This window comes from Elephas maximus, chromosome 15 (genome assembly GCF_024166365.1).
Source record: "Elephas maximus indicus isolate mEleMax1 chromosome 15, mEleMax1 primary haplotype, whole genome shotgun sequence".
NCBI classification, from domain to species: Eukaryota; Metazoa; Chordata; class Mammalia; order Proboscidea; family Elephantidae; genus Elephas; species Elephas maximus.
In genome coordinates this window covers 53,630,973-53,643,032 of record NC_064833.1, presented here as the reverse complement: position 1 = coordinate 53,643,032, position 12,060 = coordinate 53,630,973, and the positions used below count along the sequence as shown (strand labels likewise).

Below are 12,060 nucleotides of genomic sequence, written 5' to 3'. Positions count from 1 at the left end.
AACAAACAAACTTGATATTCTATTTTGAATTACTATGCATGCTGTGAAAACAAAAGGTCTTGTTAAAAAAAAGCATTATTTCAATTGGTGTGTGTAGGTGCATGCACACGTGTGTGTTTATTTACTTATTTATTTTAACATATTTATTGTTAATTATTCTGTAATTCACTTAATGGGTTTTAACTTGAGTTTTCGAAAGGTGTCATGACTATAAGCACATTGATAGGGAAGTGGGTAACAATGAATTAAAGGTTACTGGCAGCCTAAGACACTGTTTATCTCTTGAGGTAGACGGAATTCAAATTGCCTTCATTAACCGAGCAATATGCTGTGGAATATGAGCTGGGTTCTTATCAAGAGGCTCTTTCATTTGTATTTTTGCTAAATAACCAAGCTGTTCTGTTTTCTAGCTGCTCAAGAGCTGTGAATAAGAGAGAAAGGAAATAATTCAGGTAACCGAGCCAAAGGGGCATTTGAGGACTAAATTAAAAAAAAAAAAAAAAGCCTATCAATGAAGATATCAAAATTTTGCCTTATATATGTCTAATACAAAAAGACAGTATTACACATAGTTACAATCTAAGATGTACAAATACATTAATTCTTTCCACATTCACCAGGACCATAAGCAAAGCTAGAGGCTGTTCTCTTGACAAATGATCAGTACTTCAGCCTGACACTACCCTAACTGCCTGCTTTGGCTGGTAAGAGTTTGAATTTCAATTAAGCAGTAAATCTTTATGGTATCTCATCTTCAATAGTCAATTAACATCTCCCTAATCCCCTGCAATTCTGAAACACTATTGTTTTGCATAGTCATTTCCTTTAGGCTCACTCACAAAGCAAAATATCCTTATGCGACTGGTAAAGGATATAGACACATATTTTCCTCCAAGTGAAAAACCAAATATTAAGTAATTGAGTAATTGTTTTATTTAGGTTTTTAATGGCATGTCTGTGTAAAGAATATTATAATTCCAAAGTATAAGAGGCAAAAAAATATATTAATGCATACTTTCAGTCAAAACGCTATATACTTGATTGTATGCCTTTAGTTAATACGTTACATTTCAGAAATTTTTTATATATACTTTCCTTGGAACACTTTTATAAGCATTTATCACACTGGTCAGACTCAACTCTGTAGACATTCTCATTCAAATGGCTCTCTAGATTTTTTTCTTCAAAGTTTTTGTTTATTTTCAAACATGTTAGTTGATATCTAAAAAATCAGCCAACCTAAAAAATACATACACCTAAAGAATTTGTGCACTGTTCTTTATTGAGAACTTCAATACTTTAAGAGAAAATATAAGCAGTTTGACAGGGACCATCTCCTATACATAGGATTTTAAAGCAATTTTAAATTTATGAGGCCACAAAGCCAAGTCAGCACAATTTCAAAGCTATGGATTTAAAGTAACCTTAACAATTAGATATACTTTTGGAGTAAAATGTAATTTTCTGTGTTCAAAAGTTTAGAAGAAGGCTTTTCCACTCGAACCAAATGCAGTTTTACCTTTCTCAGCAAAATTCTACCATTAACTGTTGATCTTCTCCATTATTTAGAATGTAAAGATTTCTTCCATTATTTAAAATAATCTTAATAATCAACTTGAAAGATTCTGAACTACTTCATTAGAATGCCTGAATGATTTTGATAAAAATGGGATAAACCCATTTTATTTTAAATGATTTATGTATCAGGCCGTTATGAGTCAACCGCCACATGCAAGATATCTTATTATTAGATGTTCAGGTACAGCGTAGGTAAGACATGCTTTCACTGAAAGTACTTCTACTTAGTGTTCACAGCCCTGTAATAGATGCTACACAGTAAGAGGAGGCATAAGACACGAGGGGCTTTTTGAGCCAGGATTTAACCATAGGTCTGTCTGACTTCAAAGAATCTGGCTTTCTGTTCCATGATACTTAAATCCCCCAACATACTTGGTGTCAGTCTCCAAGCCAATTCTTTTTCTTAATTTTTTCTGCATTTTATTTAATTTTTTAAATTCTGCTATAGGTAAAAGTTCACCGCTCAAGTTAATTTTTCATACAAAAATTTATACACGTATTGTTTTCTGACATTAGTTGCAATTCCCACAACGTGAACAGCACACTCCCCCTTTCTACCTTGGGTTCCCTTTGTCCCCTCAACCAGTTCCTGTCCCTTAAAAATAAAGTCATAATTTAATATTATAACATGCAAGACTCAACAGCAATTAACAACAATAATGAACATATTAACAATTCAAAAGATCACCTTGTTCACAATTAGATACTGTACCTTCTTTTGGAAAACATGGGCAGCAGTTATTATTTTTTCTTCCTTTGAAAATTGGCTTTATTTTAATTTTAACTCAACTGAATTCACTCCATCCAAAACATGCTGAACTCTGAGTATCCTAAAATGCAAGGCTATTATACTAATACAGGTAACTAAACTTTCTAATGACTAACAAAGCTTAATTTGATGATGGGTTTAAATTAATCAAGAAGGAATTAAGAATTTTATTACCTGATTACTATTCATTAAAGTAATGCAACCTTGAGTTTTTGACAATATTTTACTATGGCAAGAAAACAAATTTTAAGTCTTAATAATAAGAATTGGAGAGAGTTACCTTTGTAACTCTAAGATCCTATAATTGTGCAACTTTTTAAAATATAGAAATGAAATATAGGCTGTTATCAAGGAAGAAACACATCTTTGATATCAAGTAACTACTCTTTTAGTTACTGAGTTTTTTTAATTTTTACATATTTTCACATATGGGGATAATTATAACGACTAGAAAACTGAGGTATATTATAATAGAGTCACAAGAAACTGGTTTTTGAGGAAAATAGACATAATACAAAAATAAGACTATAGAGTTAAATCAAGTTAGGAGGCCAAACCAGTGACTGAAAAAGAAAATGAGTAAGAGACTAAAGAGAATGGAGCAAAAATGTATAGAATAGAAAGACAACAATAGTACAGGAAATAACACAGAAAGCATTTGGATGGCAGTCACTTCACAAGTCAATGAGGGTTAAGTCTCAAGTGAAAAAACTGGCATAATGTGTAGATAAAATAGCAGAATTTGCTTGATGTATGCCCCCTGACTTAAATAAACCAAAAAAAAAAAACCCACTGCCGTCGAGTCAGTAAATCTTTTCAGACATGACATTTTATAGAAAACAAAACTCCCTTCGTAGTATTTCTAGAATACAGGGCAAGGTTCTAGTCTTCATTCAAAAGAACACATGAAAAAGTATATTATCTAATGATCCATAGAAATTGCTGTCTTAAAAGGTTATAAAGATTCTCACATATTACTTTATAATTTTAAAAGGAAATTTAGAATCAAGACATCTTAAGTTTGTAAGACAGTAAGTCGCTAGGACATTGTAAAATTAAAAATAAAAGGGGGGAGCCCTGGTGGCACAGTGGTTAAGAGCTTGGCTGCTAACCAAAAGGTTGGCAGTTCAAATCCACCAGCCACTCCTTGGAATCCCTATGGGACAGTTCTACTCTGTCCTATAGGGTTGCTATGAGTTGGAACCGACTCAAGAGCACCCAACAACAATACATATTGGGGTGAAAGGCACTTACCATCATGATTCGGATTTCCTAGAGTCCATGGCTCATCTGAATCAAAATGAGTATCTCCCCCAATTCCTGGTCCAGGAAAATAGGCATGTGCCAAAAATCCTCCCTCTCCATCAAAGGGAGAACTGTCTCCATGAAAACCAGATGCAAAAATGATGGTTATATCCACATCACGTTTGCCATTTTCTAATTCACTGTAGGGAACTTCTTCAAATGTCAGAGGAGTTACATTCTGCCACACATCAAAGGCACGGCGAATAGCTTTACGGGTCTCAGGGTCACCTACTTTTGGAGTTACGTTCTTTATACTGAAATTAAAAAAAAAAAAAGAATAATCACTATGGTTTTGCTATATTTAATCTGATTTATTACAGATTTTGATATATTCAGTTCAATAAAATATTAAGGAAAATAGTCTTAAATTAAATAGGAAAGATCATTCATTCATCATGCCTGTATGGTTAGATTTCACTATGTTGTGATTATTTGATGCTCAGCAGTAGAGTATTCATCTTCCAAGGCTATAAATGAGAAAAGCTTCTCTGCAGAATGTTTAACAGTGGGGTAACTAGATCAATCAGCCACTTTGTTTGTGGACCACAACAGGAAGGCAAACACGTACAGCAGTTTCAAGCAGAAATAAAATTCTCAATTTCTTTGTGGTTATAATTACTTTTAGAGACACACCATTCTGGATGCACAGCCATTTCCAAACAATGTCTTCATCCTTTCCTTTATCTAAAAACATCAATTCAGCAGACACAGTCATTTCTTAGTTTTAAGAAAAAGTCTGGTAATTATAATTTCTGATGTTCTATTATTTTCTCATTAATATTGTGAGTCAATAGCTGTTTAATACAAAAACTTAACAATTATATAAACATAACGATGTAATGCTGATATTTCCTTTAACAAGTATATTAACCCTGGTATTAATAAAAAAATGAACAAAAAATATGAATATTGTTTTTGATTCTTTCAGCACTAATCAGATATTTCCCTTTTCCCAGTTCTTTTTCTACTTTTTGCTAAACAGGACATAATTGAAACTACTAGATATTTTTTACATTGTGGTAATATAAATTCATACCATCCTCGTGAAAAGCAATGAGTAAATACCATAAAAGTCATAAAAAATTTCAGACACCTTTCAACCAATAATCTTACATCTACGAATTTAAATGCAGGAAATAATCTTAATAAAAAAGAGGATACAATATCAGGTAAATATTTATTGCAATGCAATAATAAAAGATAATTAGAAGGTAAATTATTTACAATGAATAGAAAAATACAGTAGTCCCTGGCTTAGGACAGGTTTATGTCCCAACGACTACTCCTCCATGAGTCAGGCCTGACATAAGTAGAATACCTCTTTTTTTTTAGTTTTCATTATTATTGCCTTTTATTATCAGTATCTTTATAAATCTGATCTTTATTTGTCTTTGGGGGTTAGATGCATTACATCTGAGAATGGTAATATCAGCAGATTACACTCTGCAACACTGTATGTAGTACACATTACTAACGATAAGATGTAAAACAAAACAAAACAAAAAGTGAAGGTCACAAGTGTGGTTCGTCATAACTCGAATACATCGTAAATTGGGGACTACCTGTAGTTAGATTATGATGTCTTCACTGCATGCCATAATACATATGTTGTTGTGTGCCATCGAGTGGATATACAGGACTCAAAATTACTTTGCCTTTTGAAGGACATTTAGCTAGCTGCGTGGAAAAACATTTAAGATGTATTGTCCAGTAGAATAACAATATACAGATTATATTTGTAATCTAATTGTAACTATGTCAACAAAATTATGAATGTTAGGAAGAATTATACTTAAATAATAATGATGTTTATTGGACTCTTACTATGAGCCAGGCAAACATGTCACAATATCTTATTACGTAACTGAAAGAGATGGATATTTACACATGTTTTACAAAGAAAGAAATTAAGATTTAGAAGAATTTAGAGAAGGAAAAGAGGAAGAAATGTTGGGAAAAGGAAGGGAATATTCTAGGAAAAAGAAATGGCAAGTGAAAGGCATGGTAATGAAGACATGCTTGGCATGTTCAAAGAACAGCAAGGCAGCCTGTATGGTTTGACCAGAGAGAGAGGGCAAGTGCTAAGATAGGAGATCGGAAAGGTGGCAGGAGACCAAATAAGGTAGGCCACAAATGAGAGGGGAAAGACCTAGGACATCATGAGCAGAGAAGTGCCAGCTGTCACACATTTTTAAACAATGACCTGAGCCACTGTTAACAGAAATTGGGAGGTTTGGATGAGTAATGTAGAAGTTGATCTTGTTTTCAAATAAAGGATAATCTTACAATAGAGAAAATAAATGAAAATCTTATTAATGTTGTATGCATAATTCATAATAATTCTGAGAAAATGGAGCAGTTTAATATAATACAGAATAATAAACATGGAACACTAGTTAGATTTGAAAACACATCACTGTGTTTTTAAAAGCCATGTACTGATTGGCTTCCAAAATTACTTAGCCATAATATATATGATGCCATTAATAAATACAAGACAGTAGAGAATACTCAAAACATAAAGGTAGAGCTCTGAACTAGATACAAACATAATAGAGTTTAGAAACTTTTGTATCATAGAGAAATGGGTTTTGTATTTACTAATAACTGAAATAATAAAGGGCATAAAGAGATCATGGAATAATAAGTAAAATAAGGTTGTTATTCTTGATACAGTAATTCTAATAAATGATACATAGATGACTAATGTATATTTGCTACTAAAGACTATGCTATAAAATGAGTAAAATTAACTTTACTGAATTTTATGTTGTGAACTTTTATGATAAAAAAGAAGCTTAAACAAGAAGCTTAAGTTTTGAAAAATTTAACAAAGCCAATTTAAAATTCAAATGTTTTAACTTTGCCTCTCTTTTTGTTCAATAGAGTAGTTAAAGTGAACAAATTTCTCATTTTAATAAGAAAGCTAATTTCATTTTTTGAAGTCTCTATCAGGCTATTTCGTTATACTATTTCATTGATTCTTTGAAATTTGCATTTTGGTTAATTTTGGAACTTTATCCAAAACAGTGATAAGTGTTATCTTTAATGATGATGTTTTACCCTATCCTATGTAATGAAATTGATGAAGTGAAAATTTCCAGATCTCTTTATTTGTCAGAATGATTGGTACTGCCAGGGAGGTATATTAACTGACTTACAAGCGAACCCTGTAAAGTCAGGATTCTCTAGTTTTCTCACTGGATGTGTAACAACTCATTTGATAACAAATCCTTTTCAATTTTTTGATAGAGTGATGAACTTTTTCAAAGTTAGAATGCTGTTTTGTCTCTAATACTTGAAAGTTAGAAGGAAAAAAAAACCTTAATAGCTTGATTTTTGGTCTTGTATATTAAAATCAAAAAGGCTTGTGTTCTGTTTTTAATTCTTAATAGAAATATGCAAATTACTCAATGATAAGTGAGATGGTAGGTTTACTATACCACTTCTAGGGTAATTTAAGAAAGTGTGAGAAACTGACATTTAGAGAAACAGTACATTTTGAGGGAAAGAGACCTTTACTAACAAAATGCAGCTGAAATGTTTATGTGTGTGTTTTCTTTACTAATGGTACTTCAGAAATTAACTTGCTTATCAGTTCTGTAAAATAAATTAATGTGCAAATGTCAAAACAACAAACATCTACTCATTTGCACAGATTTATAAAAGATGTGAAATAAGGCCTTGTAATATGTTTTGTCCCTTTCAAATCATGTAATCTCCATTTACTTACTCAGGAGGACATAAATATTACACAATTCTCAACAGTATTTTGCTCTAGTTAAGATGCTGAAATGATACAGAATTCTTATTTCAAAATTATTTTGCTATGGACATGGCTCAATAACTTTAGTCAATTTGAGAGACAAAAATCAGTTTTACAGACCAGCATACCCAACTTTTTATGCAAAAGGATTAGCAACTAAATGGAATTTACTGTAATAATTGGGAGAATAGATATGATCACTAAGAATATAATAGAATAAAATAATAAACAATTCAGTTGAATTCTACACAGATCTATATCCAGAATGTATTTTAATACTCCATCAGGAGAAAATTAAACAGAATAATTTACTTTCGTCCACATTAGTGTATTTTTACACAAATACATTTGTTTGCCAACTGTGCCCTCCCCTCCACTGAGGTATTGTCATAAGTGCCATTATGCCAATTTTTTTCACATGTTGCTGTAAAAAAAATACAAGCATAGTGCTCTTACAAAAATGCCTCGCTTGGTCGGGGGGAGGGGAATGTAGTTGGCAAAAAACACATAGAAGGCACACATTATTTCCATAAAAATATCGTATTTTTGTATAGTTGATGTGGCTTCACAACATATTCTTTTTTAAATTTTTTTTAAGTACGAGAAATGGTCACAGAATAGAGATTGAATATGGAGTTCCTCCAGGAAATCCTACATTACATATTTGACTATTTCCCAAGATACTAGCTTTCTAGACAAGGCAGAGTTAAGTATGTATTACTTTCAGTCTTATTTAAATAGGGTCAATTTCTGGACACACGAGTTGAGTTCTCTTTGAAGTCAGTAGGATCACCAAGTTCAGTGCGCTCTTTGGGTTCAGAGAGAATGATGAAAAACTTTTCTGGGCAGGAACTCCTTCTTCCTTACCAACTGTTAAGTATCTTTGCTCTGCATACACTACTGAAGTAAAATAATAATTTCTAGTGTGGGTCCTCAGTAGTTACAGAAACATTCATTTGAAACCAGAAGTGTGAGCTAAAGGATGGATGGACTGGGAAAATTAATACGGATTGATAAATTATATACTGTTATATTAATGTAATATAATACCACATATTGTTAGTACTCATTAATATAATATACTTTAAATATATATTAATCTGCTAATGTAGATACCTGTCACATTGTTTAACTTTCCCATAAGACACTATTTTGGGATTTAGAATTCATAGAGGAAAGGAATTTACTCTAAGTCTGCTTTATACAATCGCCAGTAAACTTGAGAAATAAAGATCTATTTGATAAAAGTGATAACTATCTTATTGTCATGAAGCAAGTCTAAGCAAAATCTGCTTACAGTTCGTAATTTATTATACAACCATTCACTCAAGGCCTAGTAGGTTCTGGGGAGAATAAAGCAGATATAGTCTCTGATCTAATCAAGTTCTGGCTTGGTCTATTAATTCGAAGTAACACACAATGGCCTATTTTGAAATTATTCATTTACTTACTTGTCTGCCATACTATACTTCATACTCCATGAGAGCAGGGACCTTGGCTAACTCACTCATCTATTGCCTGTGCTTGTCACATAATTGCCGTTCAAAAATCATTAGTTTAACAAACAGGGCCTAGTTATTCAGGAAGTAAAATTTGCCAAAACAAAAAAAATTGATCATAAAGATTCAAGTAAGAGATGAATGGCCATCAGTACTCATACTATAATTACTACCAATGTAAAAGTCAAGCCATTAGTCAAAGTGACATGCATCGCTAAGAATCCTTAAATGAGTCTTCCTGCAAGGCCTCGGACGTTCCCATTTTAGGCATGAAACACCAAGGACATCAAAGTGCAATGCTTAGAAGCCTAGATATTCCCTTTAAATAGACTTTTCTGGAATGTTCCTTCCAATTTCACATTTTATTAAGGTTGGGTAGAGATCTTAAGGTCATGTAATCTAACTTCCCAACATTTTAAGAAATGGTCTCTATTAACTGACAAGTGATATCAGACAAATGATAAATTTCTTGGTTTAAAGGCCTCTTAACCTCTGGTGGCTCAGTGGTTAAGCGCTCTGCTGCTAACCAAAAGTCCAGCAGTTCGAATCAACCAGCCACTCCCTGGAAACCTTATGAGGCAGGTCTACTCTGTCCTATACGGTCACTATGAGTTGGAATCGACTCGACAGCAAGGGGTTTGGTTTGGTTTTAATGATGAGGAAGACACATAGAAGATTTCATTTTTTGATAGCTCCAAATATTAGATTTTTCTGAAAGTCTTTAAACGTTTGAGAATTTTCCCCTTAAATATTCTTTCTATTATGTTGAGAATCCTTGGCTCTAATCTTGAGCTTGTCTTCATGCACATTTCTGTCAAGCTTCCTTAGCATTCTGATTGATTTCTCAGAAGTGGACATTAATTTGCCAGGAAGCAGCTTAAAATGTGGTGGCTAGTAGAAAAAAGAGTACATCAGGCAAAGCTTGGCCAAGAAAGCAAAGAGGAAAAACTAGTATCATCACTGTCTTGGGCACTATGCTTTCTATCCATGTAACCTGGTCATTTTAGGGTTTGTTTTTTTTTTTTAATTAATTTTTATTAAGCTTCAAGTGAACATTTACCATTCCAATCAGTCTGTCACATGTAGGTTTACATACATCTTACTCCCTTCTCCCCATTTTAGGGTTTTTTTGAGCCACCTTATACTGTTGGCTCATAATGAGTTTGCAATTAAATAAAACCTAAATTCTACCACCCACCACCTCAACACCTGTCTGCATGCTGCCAGGGCACATTTTAGCTATCCTTTTCATGAATAATAATTTTTTTTTGTTTGTTTAAATGTCAGACTTTGTATTTCTTTCTCTATATATAGTATGAAAATAGTAGAAAATGCTTATGTACTACTTATACACCAGGTAACTTCTTAAAGCCTTACATATATTAACTTTTAAAATAAAATCTCCTTAGCTCTCACAACCAACTCTCTATAGTCCTGTTAGAATACTCTCAATAATTTTTGTGATTCGACTGGCAAACTAAAAGTAAAAACGATGCTTAACATTTACATTTACTAAGCACTTCTTATATTTCATGCACTGTGCTAAGTTTATTTATTTATTATTTCACTTAATTTCCCCCAAAACTTCATGAAGTAGGTACTGTTATAATATTTACATTACGCACAGGAAAATTAAGACTTAGGCAATTTTTAAAAACTTGATCCTGGTTTATAGGTAGCTAGTAACAGAACCATGATTAAAACCCAGGTCTTACTGCAAACTAGGACTATTAACTGTGATGTGCTCATCAACTTGGAATTTTATGGGCCAGACACCTGGTTATAGGAATGTCTTAAAACTGACAAAGACAGTTGTCAGTATAAGGACACAGCATAAATGGCACTATAATCAGTTGGCTTTTAACTTGAACACAGCGGCTTTTTTTTTTTTTTTTTAAGACAAACCATGTAATCAGTACTTAAGGATGCAGGGACACTAAATAGATTGCATTGTGCACTGCCAAGAGTTTAGAAATCAGATCAGAAAAAAGACACCACCTGAAATGAAAACAAGTAAGTATCAATATATAGAGCTGTCTGTGGTTTCATAGTTCTATAGTGGATTATGGTATTTCACCCACTTAGAATTTACCTTTTTTTTTTTTTTTAAACATTATGGGGTAAGCATCCAATTAAAGTCCCTAGGTGGCATAAACGGTTTATGCTCAACTGCTAATTTAAAGGTTGGCAGTTCAAACCTACCCATGTACCATGAAATAAAAGTCCTGGTGATCCACTTCCATTAAGGTTACAACCAACAAAATCCTATAGAGCAGTTCTACTCTCTAGTGCATGGGGCCACAATTAGTCAAAACTGACTCGAATGCAACTAACAACAACAAAGCATCTAATTCCATTGATTCCCGTATGGATAACTGATTTTCTCAGAATAACTCGGTAAATAATATAGTCTATCCTGTCCCCACTAATCTACAAGTCTGCTCAGGTTTAAATCACATTTTTATATATGGCTGGGTCTGTTTCTGTGATCTCCTATTTATAATACTAGCCTATTTGTCTACTTTTGCCTCAATTAGTATTGCTTTAAAAGAAGTCTTCATATCTAGTAGGTGAGAATATCTCAGCTAATCTTGGGCCTTCACTGTTCCTTAGAAATTTTTTATTCAGTTTTTTACACAAAATATCCTGTTACAATTTTTGTTAGAATTACATCAAATTTGTGGAATATTTAAAATTTCAATGTATTGAGTCTTTCTACTTAAGAGCACAATACCTCTCTACATTTATTTTGAGCCTTTTTTCATGTTTCTTGATAAAGGTTCAGTCTTCTGTAAATTTATTCCTAACTCTTATATTATTGTGTCTATTTTAAATGGCACCTTTGTAAGGATTATATTGTTTTTTGCACACGTGTGTGTTTACATACACTTTGTACATGGATTTTGTATCAAAAGGTAGCTATATTCTTTTATTAATTTAAAAAATTATTGAGACTTTCTTCTGAGTTCCCTATATAGAAATGATACAAACTGTGACTAATCAATTTGTTTCTTCTTTTCAAATCCTTATACCTTTTATTTCTTTTTCTTTCCTTACTATTAAAATTAGTTGTATAATGCTGCTAAACAGAAGTAGCAGTAGCAGGTATTTTTACTCTTCTTATAAGATTTTTTCAATATTTC

The 12,060-nt window shown here is 32.5% G+C and overlaps 1 protein-coding gene across 1 annotated transcript in view; it reads right to left on the bottom strand.

Annotated features, from left to right (window-relative positions):
• The window catches only part of MMP16 (matrix metallopeptidase 16), a 293,871-nt gene that overhangs the window by 110,677 nt on the left and 171,134 nt on the right, over positions 1–12,060 (bottom strand). The window contains exon 4 of the mRNA XM_049853564.1: positions 3,602–3,906. Within this exon, the coding sequence (XP_049709521.1) occupies positions 3,602–3,906 (305 nt within the window). The remainder of the gene's footprint in view (positions 1–3,601; positions 3,907–12,060) is intronic.